Source organism: Lissotriton helveticus, chromosome 7 (assembly GCF_964261635.1).
Source record: "Lissotriton helveticus chromosome 7, aLisHel1.1, whole genome shotgun sequence".
Taxonomy (NCBI): Eukaryota; Metazoa; Chordata; class Amphibia; order Caudata; family Salamandridae; genus Lissotriton; species Lissotriton helveticus.
The window spans coordinates 1,313,141,586-1,313,161,067 of record NC_136068.1 but is presented as its reverse complement, the minus strand read 5'-3'; the positions used below and the strand labels follow the sequence as shown (position 1 = coordinate 1,313,161,067).

The 19,482-nt window shown below is 43.6% G+C and overlaps 1 protein-coding gene across 1 annotated transcript in view; it reads right to left on the bottom strand.

The window, feature by feature from the left end:
• MFSD11 (major facilitator superfamily domain containing 11) overlaps nucleotides 1–19,482 on the bottom strand; it is a 182,141-nt gene that overhangs the window by 112,078 nt on the left and 50,581 nt on the right. Inside the window, exons 4-5 of the mRNA XM_078654620.1 lie at nucleotides 10,903–11,010; nucleotides 7,767–7,846 (exon numbers count right to left, since the gene is read on the bottom strand). Coding sequence (XP_078510746.1) covers nucleotides 7,767–7,846; nucleotides 10,903–11,010 — 188 coding nt within the window. The remainder of the gene's footprint in view (nucleotides 1–7,766; nucleotides 7,847–10,902; nucleotides 11,011–19,482) is intronic.

The window sequence follows — 19,482 nt, the reverse complement described above, 5'->3', positions numbered from 1 at the left end:
ACATCATCCCGACGCTTACGACGCAAGTGACGGGCGCGGACCTGCACGGCACCACCTACTGGCGCGCAGGGGTACTGCTAAGCAGAAAACTTTCCGGATCCAGACTGACGCCTGGGGAATATTCTAAGGTAAGGAATCTATCACTTCTCTTTCAGATAAAACATACAGTGAGAAGTAAGCTCTCAATGTAGACGTTTACATTTTTTAATATACATTTTATTTTCAAACATATTCCCCCAAATAACAGAACTCAAGTGTCACCTTGTTGATTGTGTGCAGAGCTCTGTAACTAAGACATGGTTGTGCCTTCGGTTGTGAGATGGGATCGCGCAAACGGTCGTGAACACAAATCCTGCTTTCCTACTGTGTTCATAAGGAACCCAAAATAAATGGCATACAGCCCGGTAACAGTCTTGCAAAAGACCCAGATCCACACAGAGTGAACACAGGGTGTTCCAGGCTTCGTGGGAAGAACCAAATCTTTTTGTGGAATGTCAAAATGAGAAAGCTACTTGTCTCCATTGCAAAGAAAAGATTCAAGTCCTCAAAAGATATAACCTGGAGCGGCACTATAAAACACAACATTCCGACTTCATAGAAAATTTCTCAATGTCTTCAAAACCGCATTCTGCAAAGGTGGCATCACTGAAGCAAGCCCTTCTGTCCAAACAAAAGCGCTTTCTGTGCCAGATGAAAGAAACCGAGGCATCCTTCCAAATATGCTACTTGCTTGCAAAACATAAAAAAACATTTACAGAGGCAGAGCTGGTACAGAAATGTTTTCTTTCGGTAGCAGACATTTTATTTGCCAACTGTCCTAATAAATCAAACATTATGAAATAAATAGGTTAATTACAACTGTCAGATTCCACATGCACACATAGAATTGAGTCAATGGGTGACAATGTCCTAGCACAGGTCATCAATGCAGTCATGCTGTCCCCTTTCTTTAGCATTGCTGTTGATGAGCCAACATCTTTGTTGGGGATGTGGCTCAGTTAATGATGTGGGTGAGGTATTCAGAACAAGAAATCATTCCAATAGAAGGGCTCCTCTGCCTTTTGCCATTGCATGGTCACACAAGAGAGAGGATGTATTGACCAGCATGTGTACTTTATTTGACTCTCATCACCTGCCATTGAACAATCTTGTAAGTATCACTACAGATGCGGCAACCTCCATGATTAGACAGGAGAGGGGCTTTGTAGCTCAGTTAGAAAAAGAACTTCAATTATCCACTTTAATTGATTATCATTGCATAATCCATCAGGAAGCGATGTGTGTGAAAATAAAACAATGACAACTAAATGATGTTATAAAGCAAGTAGTAAGAATTGTTAATTATATTCGAGCAAAAACACTCAACCACAGACCTTCTGAATTATTGCTGAGGGATGCCGAAACTGAATAAACAGACCTGTTGTTGCATTAGGTGGTTAAGCACTAGAAAGGTTTATTATTTTGCATCCAGGAATTGAAGAATTTGTAATTGAGGGCAGTCTTTTCCAGAACTGTATGACTTGCAATGGCTCACCATGCTCCATTTTCTGTGTGGCATCTTCTCACATTTCAACACTCTCAATCTTGCACTGCAGGGTAGACAGAAACTTGTGTAATCAATGATGAGTAAACGTGACCTGTTCCGAGAGCAGCTGGGCGATGGTGATCTCACACACTTTACTAAGTTGAAGGCTTTAACACAGAGGGTTGAAAACGCTCAGGAAATGTAGCTGAGTCTTAATCTTTGTGCTTATCTGGACGAAATTTTTGGGGACATTAAGAGGCGATTTTCTCAGTTTAGAGTTCTCATCCCCCTTTTCAGGCTGGAAGAAAATCCATGGATGGTTAGTGCAAGGAATCTTGAAGCTGTTGAACTTTTTGGCTTGCAAAGGGCACAAGCTGAGATTGAATTTATTGACATGAAATACAGCTCTGTGCTGGAGTCCTCTTTCTTGGGGAAGATACCGTAAGAATTATGACTAAGTCTGCCATCTGAAAAATGTCTTCTTTTTATTTTGGCACAGAAAATACTTTGCATGTTTGGCTCCACATATGTATGTGAGTGTTCCCTTTCCACAATGGGTGTTCTAAAAAATAAACTAAGAAACAAACTGACTGATGCAAATCTTGACCACCTCCTGAGACTTGCACTCTCTGAAAAGGTTCCGGAGTACAAGAAATTAATTGCGGACATGTAGTGTAAAATTAGTGCGTAAACTCTGTGCCTTGGAAAAGACCTTTCCCGCATTACATGTGCCTTTCTACTTGCTGTTCTACATTCACTAGAGGCCTTCAAAGCAGAGTAACATTTTCCAAGCAGCATCTAGATTGGGAGTCTTGCACTGCAACTTTAGCACACTGGTGAACACTCTGCATGTCTTCTTCACTGACTTTATTCATGTGTGATATGAAGGAAATACTTGTACCTCAGCTACTTTAGGTCTTTAAATATTAACTTGATTGACATTTTTGCAACATTGCCAGTGATACCCAATCCGAATGCATTAAGTACCTAATCCGAATGCTACGTTATCAGAATAAAAGACATTTAAAAAAAATGTTGGGTTGAATTTACTTTCAATTGACAGAGCTTTATCATTCTTACATCAATGTGTGTGATTTATTATTATTATTATTATTATGCGTTCTTATATAGCGCTCGATTACCCGTAGGCATCTCGGCGCTTGCCTTGGGAACCCGTCCTGGTTTTTCCCTGTGAGATACCCATACTGGGCATCCCCAAGGTGAAAGCCAGGCATCCCGCCGCGGGGGGCCGTAGTGGAGATTAAGCAAGCTAATGCCCAGAGCTGCAGAGTGTGAACCTGTGATTCCAGTAGGCACCGAAACGAGAATTATCGAGTCCGTGGATATTTGGGCTCAAGACCCTGCGGCGTCGGGAATTGAACCCTGGTCCCGGGTCTGACCTCTGCTTCACGGTCTGCCGCCTCTAACCAGTGAGTCACACTTCTCCATTTATACCACATGGGGCACATTATCTATGAATTACTTGAATATCCTTTGGAATGGTTACACTTCAAACCTATCCACGTGTTTGTTTCACAATGCAGCATTCTCTCAATCTTAGTAACAGTTTATTTAAATAAGTTATTTTGTAAATTCCATTTATTGTTTCTCTCCACGTGGTACAATTTGTCCACCAAAGTCTCCACCATGCCATGTCCGCCAAACCTAGCCCCGCCTCCAAATCACCCCACCCGAATCTTCCCATCTACATGCCCCTCCCCCCCACGGTCATATGAGCAGCCCTCGATGATAACCCAGACAATGCATTTCGGCCCCCGAGGAAATGTTTGCAATGTTTGCGAGTACCCATGCTATAGCCCATCTGACTGTCTTACCCACCCCACTCAATTGATATGGGTGGTCAGGCCAAAGAAAACCATTGCTATTAGACCGTCTCTTTCCCGGGGCAGCGTAGAGGGCAGTTACAACTGGCAATACTATTCAGCCATCTTGAAGCCATTGTCCTATAAAGGTTAGGGCAACCACGCTGTCAATTACATTTCACCCTCCCTTTGGTGTAACATTCTCACTACGGTCCTGCTGTTACGGGCCCTTTCAATATACTCATTCTTCCTGTGGGGTTCCCAATACGCCCACCTCAACAGCCATGTATCTGACCTCTTCTCCTGCAAGCTGGTCTCCATTTTGAATCTGGCCTCCTTTTTTATTACTGCCGGTACATGTCTATTTGGCCCATACGCACCTCTAGGATATAGCAAAATGTCTCAGGAGGTGGAAATAATGTGTTCCTCACATGAGTAAAGTACTCCTTCATACGAAAGCACGATGGGGGGGTTATTCTGATCACAGCCAAAGATGAAGTTAGTCTATACAATAATTGCCACTTTCTCAGTTAACTAAGTTGAAGGCTTAGTTATGAGCGAACTGAGTTATTGCCACATATTTTCCTTGGTATTATACGATTATGACCGAGATCAAGGCCCTTTATTAAATGGACATACGATGGAAAGGCCATATATTTTAATTTAAATAGGCTGTAAATTGCAGGACGCTGAGTGGTAAATTGAAACAAACAGCAATACTGAGTACATAGTAGTTGTGTAATCACCCTGTATGTAACTCATTTTTGTGGTGGACTCTAGATCGTACATGATCAGAGATTAAAAAAAAAAAAGTAAAGAACACAACTTGTGGGAATCAAGAAAGACCACAAGGGAACCCTACCTACCAACGAAGGGAGAGCTATTGGCATAAGCAGAGGGGTAAGCATTGTATCATAAGTATCTCCGGATAACAGGAGTAGCTAGGATATGGTCACATTATACGTAACATTCTTGATCTGATACCAACAGGGATAATACAGAAGACGATATACCTCAACTCGAAAAGGCTTACTAAACAGAAAATGTTTGCTCCTTAACATACAATAAGTTTTTACTATATATTGGACCTAATAACGTAGATGATCAATAAGATGAAAGCCTCTAATAAATATGTAAATCTTGTAGGATAGCATTATTTTGGGGGCGATGATACCTTCAACATTGAAACACGTCCCTAGAAGGAAATAGGGGAACGAAGTTGGAATTAAGGTATTTATGACCCAATGATCTGACTACACCCTGTTTATGACTGGAAGAGACAGGCAGAATGGTTGCTTTAACACAATACGGAAATACCTTTATATATGTGTATAAGATTAGCAATAACCTTGAGTTTTTATAAAAAAATCTTTGACTGCCCAATAAGAAAGGTTTTTTTTACGTAATAACATACCTTCCTTAGTATATAAGAGGGGGATGTTGCGAGTCATTACTTTGCACTGAATTAAATTAAGAGGTAATCAGTATAGATGTTTGAATTAGTTGAGTTTTCATTGTTTTTGTCTCCTATAGTAAACAACTGTTTTATATAGAAAAAATGCTTTATGTGAATTTGTCCTTAAGAAGGCGGTGATTTGATTAAAAGAACTGCCAAAATGTTGTGTCGACACAATATGTATAGTGAAAGTACTCTGATACATAGTAACAGCATGTTCTTATTTGTGTATGCTTCTAATTGATGGTTCATGCAAAATGTATACAAACAGAGGATCTGTTCTAAGAATACTTTAATTGAATGCTGCGATTGCTGTACAGATGATTTTTGACATTGATCAAGATACTTAATGTTTTTTAGTAGTTTCATTGTGCTTTTTACTGTATTGTATATTTATGAATGTGTATATTGTGGACATAATGACATGCATTTTAATCATTTAAATAAAAACTTTTTTTCATAAAAGGGAGGTCGTCATAATTTATGGTATAGTGAAAGACAAGGACTTTGATCAGTGCATTCTGATGGACTTATAACGGAAACGATTAGTGGTGGAATAGCATAAGCACAAAAGGAAAATTGGATTTCTTGTCAAAGAAGTGTACCACCAAGAAACCACAAAGACTTTGCCACCCAATTAGCTAGACCCAAATTGAAGCATGTGCATGTACAGAGTATTAGAGACCTGAAGAGATTAACAGAATACAACAAGTGTGGTGAGTCTGCATCACCCCTGACCTGCCCAATACAGTCCTGAACTTTATAGGAGCATTTATCTGTCACTTTTCAGCACCAGAGGGAAGAGAGAGTGTTCCTCTTCAACCTAAGCATTCAAGTAGCAGCCCATTGACTTTGACAGTCTTCCCAAATAAGTCTTCAGTCGCCCATTTATAATCATCTTCCTAGCGCGTACAGTTCTATCGTCATTGTGGTTTGTTGAAGTTCCAGTTGGACCCAAACACCAAAAACCAAACCAAAATGTTGATCTAGGAGGGGGCTCAAGCGGAGGTCACCAGAGCTGTGGGTACCACGTAAACAAACAGTGACCACGAGCGTACATTGGAACTTTGGGACAGGATCCCCACTGCAGCATTAGTAGTAGTCCCTCATTAACAGTGACTTGGGAACAGCTGACCTTTAACTGTTTTCCCTTTGAAGAGTGATCGGTGCCCCAAACCCTTGAATGAAAGAGCTCTCTCAACGCAGCACAGGAACAATAGATGCTGGGTCACTAGCCTGTTCCACCCTTCACCATCTTGATCAATTGATAGAATTCCCTGCTCTTCGTAGGTGGAAAAGGAACCTGTAATTTTGGGAGACTGATTTTGCAGATTCTAAGGCACATGGGATAAAAACCCACTCTTACAACCAGGGCACCTGGGGCAAAACAGCAGACACAGCATGACAAGCTTCCCCATAGGATAACACTGGCCTTAGGAACCCATGTTATTTTAATTATAGCACCTTTCTACAGAAGCACTATCTAAGTTTGGGGACATACATCAAATCAGCTGTTGCTGGGAACTTGAGGGTTTATGGGTTTTATTATCTTAGCCATCTCATGACCCAATTTAGAGTTTGGTGGTTGCTTACTCTGTCACAAGAGTATATAATGCATTTGCCATTAAATATAATGCACTTTAATATGGCGGAAGGGATATCTGTCACATTTGTTATGGGGTAACCCATCCGCCGGATTCTAAATCAGGCCCTTAGTCTCCTATATGAAGATAAAACATTTAAAAATTCTTTGCAAAGTCAAAAATGCAGTCAGACACTGGGTTTATATAGTGTAATAATTGAGGTCATACAGCATCAAGGTTCTAAACCTCCTATTCTCTGTTCTCGCCTGGAGTAACCCTTAACTGTTTGTAGTCTTTGCCTTATGAAAGCAAAGCTATAAAAGGAGTAACTAAGTATTCCTTTTGGAGTACAAACAATGACCCTAGGACACAATTGGAAAATTGATATAGCCACTAACCACTAATCATTTCCTGCCCTAGGGCCCACCGAAAAGGCCTCACTATATATCTTTTAAAGACCTCACAGCTCAATTTCCAGCACTGTGAATTCAGATGGATCTCATCGGGGTGCTTTTAGGTTAAGGGTTTGCAGCACTAGAAGCTAACCTGCCCTTGACTGACTCTCAGGGATTTAAATCTACTGAGGTCACCTTCTCTTATTGCTCCAGACAGGCCACAAACAGTTCCTGTTCAGCTCAAGATGAGATAGGATGCAGCCTCAACTCAAGGGATGCTATCATCTCCTGATAGTAAATAAGAGGTAGCCAACAACTCTGTATGTAATTAAAGGGGTTCTCTACTATTACTCCAAATATGGTAATAGCAGAATGTGTCTATGCCAGTTCCAGATATGCCATCTTCCCCTCCAGTTCAGACATGATGGGAGCCCCTTCCGCCTCCAGCTACACAATTCAATACTGACAAGCAGTACCTAAATCCCCATTCGAAATGAAAGCAGCTCTTCTGACCCACAGTTAAAGTAAAAAGACCATTTCAAGCACAAGACTGACCACTGTTGCTTCTCTCAAATATTCTGCATTGCAGAACACACAAACATTCAAAGAGACACAGGCAGCTGACAGTTGTTCCACGCACAGGAGGGCAAACCATCAAGAAACTGTAAGTCCACTATGCTTCTCAACATACTGCAGAGCATAAGCTGTACTTTGAAAACCATATGCTAGGAGCTGGTCAGAAAACCACTTGGCGTATAACCATGGTGCTGTTCTATTTGCTCAGTCATGTGTTCACTTCAGAGATCAGAGTACAATCTGATGACACAGATTTGAATTTTGTGTTTGATCACGGTCTCTTTTTTTTCAGATACTTAAACTAAGCACTATATAGCATCTTCGCTAAAACACAACATTAATGTTAGTCTCAAACAGGACATTTTATGGGAAAAGAAATAGCTGCCGCAGACAGCATCAGAGTCTTACCTGCGGCTGCAATACCAAGGAATACAGAGGCGGTGTAGAAGGACCAGGTGAGAGGATGAATGAAAATGGCGATGTATAAGCTAATATGTTGTAAGAAGATACAAAGAAAATAGTTGTAGTTGGACTTATTTGCAACATAAAGCCATTTCAGGATGCATTACAGGAAATAAATTCAGCTTTCATTCATTTCACAGGTTTCACATGTTTCACTTGTTCTGTGAACAGTGTATTCTACCACACTCCACCAGGATCCTTAAATTAGATAAAGTGCTGAAATCACTGTGATGGCAGTTTGAAAAAACGTAACCTTGCTCAAACAGCATGTGGTAGAAAACGAACACTGATTAAGGAGTCAGGCGGGTCCACTCAGAATGACTGTCAGAAAAACTACATAGGGGAAGGTTCTTGACTAAGGAACCAAAACAAGCACCCAAATCTGCTAGTACCCTGTATTAAGATCCCTGGAGGAAGTTATAATCAGCACAGATTGTGTGACAAACTGCTCTCACCAAAGCAGGAGCAACAGGAACTGTCCACTATTCCAGCAGACACTGCCGACTGAGAACAAGAGAGTATATACACACACACACCAACAAGTACTGACAAAGCCAACTCATCTTGCCTGTGACACCGGGGCACAACCTACAGGCTTTGCCAATGCTTTTGTAGTTTTGCCATCATTTATTGCAAAAACAACTGGAAGATAACCATCAGTGTGAGCACTTGACTAACAGCAATCTTACAACAGTTTGTCAAAAGGCAAAAGAAAAAGCATTCCAAGATGGCCTCCAGGGCAAGCACGTGCACAACAACCCTTTTGGAATGTTTATCAAGCATAAGAAAAACAGTCCAAGATGGCTAGTTTGCACGAGTTCAAATAAAGCAAAAAAATAAAAAGCTTTCCTAGATGGCCATCATGCACGCACACATGTAAATGCATGAATGTCATCTAGAATGTTTTAAGAAACATAAGACATCTGTCCATTGATACAACTGCGGGTGGCAAATAGAGCGGGGGGCTGACAGGTGCTGGGTGACAATGACTGAAATAAAGAGAATGGGGCCAATACCAGGACCACTTGGGGACAGACAAATATTTAAGAGAGGTGAGTTAGCGGAGGAAGGAGAAGGGAAAGCAAGGAAAGTGGGAAGAAAAATAATGGTCCGTCAAACTATAACACAAGGTTCTGACATCAGTAGTGGAAGGATACAATTCATCCATTCAAAACTGTGCGACTTAAATGTTCTTTGAGCGGGACGAACACAAGAACAGGGATGAAAGCTACTTAATCAAGAGCAGGGAATGGAGACTAACATGAAAGAAACCGAATAATGAGCAAAGGGTGGCACCCAAAGCCCACTCTGTCTTTATTGTTACAATAGGTCTGTTGCTAACAGCCAGCAAAAGCTGCCTGAAGTTGTCACCTAATAACGGAGCAAGAAAGTGTGGCACTCTATAGTACAGATTTTCTTCACAGACTAGTTTCTGAACTAATTTTCCCCGGAAGAACTATTTATAGTATGTAAAGTCCAATAAAACATACTTGGCAACCTTTTCTCAGATTGGGATTTAAATTTAAATCTCGCCCGAGGAACCTGCTTCTCACCCCCACCTACTGCCTTAAAACTCCTCTCCAGAATTGTCAACTTGGACTAATGGGCAACTGTCACTGGGATAAAACATGCACTGGGGGAAACATAAGTTTACTAGTGAAGACTTAAAGAACCTGAACGGACTTCACTTAAGTGAGTGTCACAGGTCAGAGAGCATAAGATGGAGTAGCACAACAGTAGATTAACGCCAAAGGGCACATAAAGAGTTAGGTTTTGTTACATTTTGAATAAAGACCCCTTTGAAGCTTTTGGTGTATTCGCAGTATAGGTAAGGACACTAGAAAGGAATTAAATATAGGAGCATATATGGCACTCCCTTTAAAAGATGGTAGCTTTTCTAGGCAGCTGGTAAACGAACTATAATAAGACATCACTTGATCCAAAATACCTCTAGTGATAGAAATTTCTACTCCTCAAAAAAGGTTCAACTTTTTATATTCAAAACTCGTGTTTAGTTACAAAGGATTACAAGGCAAACTACCATCCCTTGGCCTGCCAAATGTAGGGCAACCAAATGTATAGATCTTGCATTGATATCAGACAAGAGACAAATTACTCTTAACTGGAAGCGTGCCAGAGGACATCAACTAATGAAATGGAGTAACAACCTAATACACAGGGCTAAAAATTAGAATATGAGAGCATTAATCTTAGGAGGGTTGCCACTCGAGGGGGAAGCCCGATGGAGATGGCCCGAGTGTGGGAAGGACTACTGGACGAGGTCCAATTAGAGGAGGATTGCTCACCGGGAAGTTCTCCTGCGCATTAGTAGTGACTGAAGGGAGCCTATTATGACAGGCTGAGACCCCTCAGATTCACTTCATAACCAGCCCATAGGAACCCTTTTCCTAAGGTTTAAAACCTGTGACCATGTTAATTTTCCCCAAAGGCTCCTATTTCCCCATGTGGAGTTCTCCAAAGCAGAGTATTCCCCACAGAAGAATTGAGACGCCTGTGAAAATGCAAAAACAAATTCTCTTCATGGAAGCATTTTTCCCAGTGGAGAAAGCTCTATCCCAAGGCCCTGTCAAAGTCTAGGGTTGTTTCATTACATTTCCAATTCTGCAAGAGAAGTAGCTCTAGTCCTTGGGTGGAGTCATTATGTGACCATTTGCAAGATGGAAAGGGGCCAGTAAGGGCTTTGGGAATGCCCACAGTCATGTACATTTGTGGACTTTTCCAAACTTCCAAGGGAAACAGTACTGGGGAATGTCCACTTCTTGAATGGTAGTCATTACTGTTGGGGAAATCAGCAGTAGTACATTTATTTGCACCAGCCAGGAATTTCTTTATGGATTCCTGGCAGGAGAAAAAAGGTAATTGTGGACATTTACGACTGAAATTACGTTTGAGTCTTATTCGCTCTGTTTTTCTTCACAACCCAGCCATAACACCTTTGTAACAAGTGATACATTTCTCATTTTACGATGGATTCAAGATGATTACATTTAACATGGAATTCTAGGTAAATACTAAAACTTAAATCCCCCTTCATACGAACTCCACCTCAGAAGTAACTCACCTGTAAAAGATGCCACCAATTATCATCGAAAATTGCGGCCCTATGATGGCCACCACCGAAGGCGATATGAGGTTGGAGAACGAGAAGACACTGTATATGACCGCCATGCTGTGAAGAGAGAGAGAAAGACGCATCAAACATAAAGACCTGTTGTGCCCAACACTCTTAAGGTGAAAAGGAATTTGTGCTCCACACCTATACAGCCTCGCAGTGACTGTTACATCAGGTCTGGTTGATCCACTAAGCTTTTGAGTCTGTTAGTTTTTGTTCATTGAGCTTGTTCTTGATCACACTGGAGCATAAAGGTTTGCTGTGTTAAGGACAGGCACACCCAATGGTCATACACATTAGACCCTGTGAAGTAGTTCTGCAAAAATGCTGGCTACACACTGAAAATTAAAACACTACAGTGGTTACAAACAGAATACGCTCCATACCGGACAGGGGGCTGATAAACCAACCATTCCCGCACAGGACTTAAAGGCAAAACGTAATAAATTAAAGATCTAGCCGGGGCATCAGGAACATTCCTAAAGAATATCATTGACCCTCAGTGATAAAAAAATGTTAAAAAGCAAAACTGTCTCCCATTGAGCACCTAAGGTTGAAAAGTGAAGCTGTGGAAGGAAGCCAGTACTTAGAAACAAAATTGAGATAAGAAAATAACAGAATGCCTGCTTCTGGATACCATCTCAACAATGGCCTAGGCTCCTAGCAAAACTAAAAATATATATCTACTGTGCACGCTCAACATGAACAGCCTGTGGAATAGATCCCACTCTTCAGGTGCCTGGAAAGTCAGACGCAGCTTTTTCAATGCTTGGCAACCCGATTATCAGGCCAATTTTCCCAGCATAGTATCCCCTCCTCACAATGCATGCATTTGCTAAACGTCTGATGGTACAATGTGTTTGGGGAATTTCTGAAAAAGAATCCTAGGGTATTTCACGCCTTATTTCAGATCGCGCCTTTTGAACGAGTAATGCACAACACAATATGCTAACCGGCCCGATGAGCTGCTTGGCCTGTGGATGTTCTGTAATTGAGACACACTTGTGATGCTGCCCTATGGTACCCATTCGGTGTCAGAGTTAAGCTTGCACTGCACGAGGTGTGCCCTTTGTTTGAGAAAGGGAAGCTTGCAACACTACTCCCTTGCTGTACCTGTTGTAAGATGAAGGGATGTTTGCACTCGGTTGTCGATGCTGTACAAATGCTTTGCGGCACCAATGCTGGCACTACTCCAAGACCAAAATCATTGGCCTGGTCAATCTTTATTTAATTCTCAATGATATTCACTTTTTGGAGAAGCTGCCGAAGCAAATGTTATGATAGGAAAACTATAAAAAGTCAATTTTTGTGCATTGTTTTTTGTGAGGAATGTTTGATTTCCATGGCTTCATTTTGTCGAAAATAACACCAGATTGACTACACCATGAGAGCACCACATTCTAACAGAAACATCTTACATGGACCCTTGTGTAGAGTATTTGTCTCACTGAAAGTCCTCTCCTAAGCACAGAAGGTGTTAAAGTGCCTAACGTGCCTCCTTTGTGTGTTATTAGACAGGTGCATGACACACTACTGGGGACACTTTCTGCAACGTTTGCCAGAAGGTATTATTTCAACGTTGTGTAATTGTTGCATCCCTCCATAGTAAAACGCAAATACTGAATAGGTATAATGCAACTGTAACAAATATTTTTTATCAAACTCAGTAGAACATCCGACATCTCCCTCTGCTGCTTGACACAGTTAAGGATAATCTTGTTTTTTGTCGTAAGCCTATAAAATGTACTCTTTATCCCCCTGAGTGACATACTTTAGCAGGACACGGGAAGCACAGTTTAATTTGCAGTTAGAGGAACTACTTCTTGCCTAGAAATGGCAGCACAATGTAGTCACCCTAGTGCAAATCTTTCGTGTCACATACAGCAGCCAGAATACTATGTCTTGGTTTCGTCACTCTATGAGTGCAGTGTGCAAGTCTCTGCTAGATTTTATCCTGTGACATCTGCTTACATAGAAGCGGTCATCTTAGTTAAGTTTTAACACTTTGGTTTTTCAATTCACTATGAATATGATGGAATTGTGAGCATCCACTTCCTATGGAAAAGGAGGTAGATGGTTTTCACTGATAGACTTTTCCTACATCTCAAGTCTCCAACATCTCAGGAATGTTTTCCCCTTCATTATCTCTAATATTTGTTTGTCCATTGCGGTTACTCTTAAGACTTCTAATTTTGTTGAACATGGGTATCTTTTAGCTTGCCCAATGGCATCTCACTTATTCTACAGTACTGCCACTATTTCACTTATCAAACGTTCCATCCAGCAGAGAAATCAACCTCTATATTCGGCTTATTTGCCCATTGGTTTCCACTTTGGATCCATGGACAATGGCCACCTAGAGAGGTTTCTACTTTTCTGCTTAGTTTTAATTTCCTCTTTTTTTCCAGTCACACTTTTGCTTTGGTCATGGTTTTATGGTTTCTATGTTTTTGTATGTAGTATTGTCCCCAGCTCATGCCTTGTTCCGAAGCCACGTGGTTCGAGAATGGTCACCATCTCTTCAAGACCCCTACCTCTTGCATCCAAGATGGCTGCCGGATGGGTCCTCCACCCAGTTCTCCTTCGAAACATATCCTTCCGACTTGTTCAAGATCACATCATGTTTTCACTGAGGATCTACTGAGAATCAAGGGGGCCACTCCACTGCACCGCAGCCGACTCAGTCCGCCTCCATCTAGCCTGTAACAACCTCACTCTCAGATATCGCTCTGCAGTCAGACTCTTGCCCTTCTCCAGATGAACACCAGAGTTGTGCAGTGCTTTTTTGCTCCTCATGTGGTTTGACAAAGTCTTCTCATCTTACTTCTGTCTGCTGCTCAGAGCAGGTCAGTCCAGCTCCTCTCCAGAGGTAAGAGTTTCTGAATTTTCCACAGTATATCACTCTTCTTGTCCACAATGCAGCATTATTGGCAGATTTGGCTCTGGTACCATCTTGAAGAGGGAGAGGGAGAGGAGGAATAATGGTGCAGGAAGGAAGGGTGAAATGCTGAAAGGAAGGATACGCTGTAGGAATGTGTGCAAAGAACGAAGAGTAAAAGGGAATGGATAGCTAAGAAGATGTGAAAAAGGAAGCAAATGATGGTGAAAGGTTGGGCAGAGAAAGGGTGAAAAGATGGAGGAATTGATAGATGGAGATGGGATGGATTAACAGATGAATAGATGCAAAGGTAAATGATGAGTGCGTGGATGAGGTGAAATTATACATGGGTTGATGGATGAAAAGAAAAAAGAAAGAGGCTAGATTCAAGCACACTCGCATTGCTTCCTAGGTACCACCAGATGCATGGTTCAAAGTGGGAGTACTTTCTTTTTCTGGCGACTCCCTTGATAACTGTGTTGAAAATGCATCAGCAAATATGCATTTCCAACCAGGTTGGGTGGTGCTGATGTATGTGCATGATTCTCCGCAGGTCATGGTGTTTGCGTAGGGCATTTCCTATCAGGAGTCCTGGTGGAACTTACCAACGCTCACCTCCCGGTTGTAAAGACAGGTAAGAAAAACGCCTGTGTCTAATTTTACACTAATGGTTGGGTCCAAATGACACCAAAAGTATAGGACTCTAACGCTGCAGCTGCATCCCGTAAGGGCAAAAACAACAGTTAATGGACAGAATACAGAACAATGTCATACATTCACCCCAGTACAGAGATCTGGGCCTAAATCCATCGTTTTTTTGCTCACCGTGCAATTCCAGTTTGAACCCAACCATATGCAAATCAGTCTTGACTCTGTGCCTCATGGGAACAGTCCAGTCCGAACTGCCAAGCCAGGTCCTCCCTGGACTGCAAACAAGCATCCTAGGACCGGTTTCGGGGTTTCACCCCTCTTCAACCAGGATATCGTCCATCAATTGTTTCTTTTGCATAAGTCACCCTAAATGGGAAGTGTAAGCCCAGACTGGGTTCCGTGCTCACTACACCACTGGATTCAAGCTAGCCTGGCTGAGGAAGGGTGATGCCCTGAAACCAGTCCCAAGATGCTTGTTTCCAATCCAGATAGGACCTGGCTTGGCAATTCAGGCTGGACTTTTCCCATTGGAGCACGGTCAAGACTGATTTGCATATGGCTGGATCCAAACTGGGGTGGTGTGGTGAGCAAAAGAATGATGGATTAAACCCAGATCCTTGGGACTGGGAGTGAATGCTTGCATTGTCCAGAATTCCCTCCATCAATTGTTTCTTTTGCAAAAGCATCCAGTAAGGGGGCCTTTGGGGAAGTGCCTTCAGACAAGTACTGCTAAACCATGAACATGTATGTGGCACGTACAGCTATTCTTTATTCATGCTTCACTAAGCAACTGTTCTGTAACTGATGTGGCATAACAGCCAGAGCTGCCCACTTTGGAACTGGGGGACCAGGTTTGAGTCTCGGTAAATCACTTAATCTCCCCCTGCCTAACAAAAAATGTATGTGTCCTTGTGTAACGTAACTGGGGCTCGTGTAAAGCGCTCCAATACCTTTGGGTCAAGTTCGCACAGGGGCACAACTAGACCCGCACTTTGGGGGTCGGGGCGGGCTAACATTTCTACCAATAGGGCAGAACAAGCATTTCCAAAAATGGGGTCAGAGCTATCCTCATAGACAAGATGAGAAAAGAAAGTGACAAACTGTGCAATTTAAACATACTGTACAAACCTGATATTATAACAAACATGTTTTTGAAGATTTGACTCTGTTCCTAGGCTATGCACAGTGCTCTTTAAAAAGCATATTAACACCACCTCTTTTACCAATTCACGGATTCGTTTTTTGGTAGGACTATCTGCTTGTAATCTATTTATCATTTTAGGTCCAGAAACTGCTCATGACCCATTGTTGACGGACATTACAATTTTAGTTTACGCAATGGAATGTTGCAAAATATTCATGGGTAAGCAGCTCTTACATGCAAGTCTCAAAATATCAGGCATAGTGGTAGTGCTTAATTTCAGCTGGTGATTGTAAGTAGAACCCCTTTGCACTCATTTTAGGTGTCCTGTACTCATTTTTTAGGTTTCGCTGGAGGGCGGAGCTCTTAGCTCCGCCTCCAGAGAAATCTCTTGATTCTAGTAAGGAAAATGGAAAACGCCCCCCTGTCCCATTGGCTAGCTCCATAAATGGAGGCTAGCCATTGGAACAGACATCTGTCCGTCAAGGCCGGACCAGATTCGGGGGCGTTCCCGAGATTTTTTCCCAGGGCGGAGTTACGTTTTTTCCCGTTCCCTCCCCTTTCACTGTAAGTCTGTCCATTCCCGCCCCCTCCGTGTGCCTTTCCGCCCCCCCCTCGCTGTCCTGTGCACGTTTCCCGCCGTCCGTGTCCTCTCCCGCCCCCTCCCGCCGTCCGTGTCCACTCCCGCCCCCTCCCGCCGTCCGTGTCCACTCCTGCCCCCTCCCGCCGTCCGTGTCCTCTCCCGCCCCCTCCCGCCCCCTCCCGCGTCCTCTCCCGCCCCCTCCAATGGCTGAACAAATAGTTAGCAGCAGGCTAGAGCTACCTCGTTTACTGAATAGTACAGGTCTTGCCGATTGTCCCGCCCCCTCCCGTCGTCTGTGTCCTCTCCCGCCCCCTCCCGCCGTCCGTGTCCACTCCCGCCCCCTCCCGCCGTCCGTGTCCACTCCCGCCCCCTCCCGCCGTCCGTGTCCACTCCCGCCCCCTCCCGCCATCCGTGTCCTCTCCCGCCCTCTCCCGCGTCCTCTCCCGCCCCCTCCAATGGCTGAACAAATAGTTAGCAGCAGGCTAGAGCTACCTCGTTTACTGAATAGTACAGGTCTTGCCGATTGTCGACCTAGAAAAAAAACAACAACACCCACACACACTCTCGTGGGGTAGACGGACGAAAGCCCTTTTCCTCTCCGTGTCCTCAGTCTTTCTTTTACATCTATACCGCGCCGGCAGTAGTTCGGCAAGTCTTTCGTTGATGTTTATGCCCTCTTCGACGTGCTGGTTAGGTTGGAGGTTTTGGTGTCAGAGGGAGGAATCTGTTCGCTGTTCGATCTTTCCCGTTGGTGTTGCAGAAGCTGCAAACGTTAACTGTGTTCCGGTTAAGCGTTACTATCCATCTGTAGAGTGTATGACTTTGGTGAGTGCGAGGACTCTGGTCCTCTTTCTGTTTCTATAGTTCAACGTGCAGTCGTTTATTTATTTATGTATTTAATGCATTTTTATAAAGCGCGGACTTTACCCGAAGGTGCCTATCTCCCTGCTCCTTAGCCTAGCCGTTCTTTTCTTTCTTTACTCTCGGTGTTTTACTGCCGTCGTCACACCCGTGCTTGTAGTCTACCACAAATTTGTCTGAAAGGTAGGGATTCTATAGTTGGCTCTGAAATTCATTGTTTCTGGGATTGTAGGTGCGACCACACGAGGATTGTAGGTGCGACCACACGAGGAGGCGTGCATCTCGCACAAAAAAACCCGGAAAACATTTATGTCACAGGTGACATCTCGGCGTGTGATTGACAATGTGGAACGGCGAGCAGACAGGTACTGAGCTAGGGTAGTGTTTTCCGCTCATTCAACAAGCAGCTGAGCTATATAGAAGGATGATGTTTCTGCTATGGCAGGGTTGCACCTCATTTTACATACGAGTAGAAGGAAATCGAGATGCTTTACGTTTTTATTAAAACAACATTTTTGTTGAGTGCATTTGTTTTCTGTGTACAGCATGCATTTCAGAGGTCGTAGTGGGCAGGGAAACGACACCCGAAGCATTATTCATTCGATCTAAACAGTTCACACACTTTTTAGTTTTCGCTGGAGGGCTGACAGCCACATGCCCTTCACTACCCACGCTCAGGCTTGTCACAGGCGCCGGTGCCGCCTCCACTGCCGGGCTGCGCAGGCTACCCTTGGAGGGGAGGCACCCGAGCTCCTCATAACAAAGGTACTGACAGCCACATGCCCTTTACTACCCACGCTCAGGCTTGTCACGTGCTGGTGCTGCCTCCACTGCCAGGGTGTGCAGGGTTACAATGCAACGGTTTCGCCTTTGGAAAAGTTTGAGCTATTGGCATTGTAAATGACAAAATTTGTATTTATGTATTGGTTTTGAAAACAGATAAATAAATGGCATTGTCATTTACATTGCCAATAGCTCTAAATTTTCCAAAGGCGAAACCGTTGCATTGTAAATGCTTGTCCTCATTAGTCTTTGTTTCAGAACAAAAGAGAGAAAAACACAAAAGGGGGAAGAGAAAGGTGGAAAAATTGCGACAAAGGGAGGAAGCAAATATGAAAAAGAACCTGCAAGATTGTGATAAGGGTCTTTAAGAAGTACACGAGAGAGATGCTTTGTCTCCTCCCACAGGTTGGTTACCTTGAGTGCACTATTTTATTTGGCAGATTGTGTGTGCTGTCATTGAGAAATAGTGCTAGACATACTCCTATTGGCTTGAGAGGGGAGTCTGGTCATCTAAAAATATGTAATTATGTGGCAGTTTGCAATGGGAGGACTCCTCCACCATAGTGCGATAGTATTGGCTAATAATATTGCAGAAGGTTCACAACATGCTCACTGTGTGCATTAATTACAGCGTGGACTGTGTTTTTATTGATAGGCTAATCGTATTGGTGAATAGAACTTCTCAGTAAGCATGTTCCCTTATTCAAAATCGCTGTGCATTCACCAGAATGCTGCAGAGACTTCTGAGCATGTTTTTTTCCCTTCCATATTTATTTTTGTGCTGTGTAGAATTTGCAGTTTGTTCTGCCCTCCCATCTCAGTGCGCCACTGTACAGGCCAGTTGCTGAAGCTCCAACAGCCTCATGCCCATCCAGCCTCCTGTACCAATCCACTGTCTCAGTGTGCTCTTCCCCTACCGCTGCAGCCCACACACAATCAGCTCCTTTCAGCTGCAGACCTCCAAACGCGGATGCCGGAAACTGGAGAAGATATGGCTCCACGAACGCACTCCGGACAACCACGCAGCCCACAAGGACGCCACCCGCAGACATCACCACCTCATCAGATTAGCCAAGAGATCCTCCTTCAAAGACCGCCTGGATAACAACGCACACGACAGCAAAGAGCTCTTTAGCATCGTAAAGGTACTCTCCAACCCCAGCGCTAACACCACCGACATACAGCCCTCACAAGAACTGTGCAACTCACTAGCCATCTTCTTCCACCGCAAGATAGCGGACATCCATGACAGCTTCAACACCATGACCGCCCCGACTACGCCAGACCCCATCTCCCCTGTGAACACCACCAGCGCCAACCGCCTGAACTTCTGGTCCAACGTCAACGAGACACGCAAGGTCATGAACGCCATCCACTCATGATCTCAGTCAGACCCGTGCCCAACATCTCCTTCGAAACAGCGACATTCCCGGAAAGCTGGAAACACGCCGAAATCAACGCCCTCCTCAAGAAGCCCAAGGCGGACCCCAAGGACCTCAAGAACTTCCCGCCCATCTCCCTGCTCCCGTTCCCGGCGAAGGTCATCGAGAAAATCATCAACATGCAACTGGCCCGCCACCTGGAAGACAACAACATCTTGGACCCGTCCATGTCCGGGTTCAGGCGAAACCA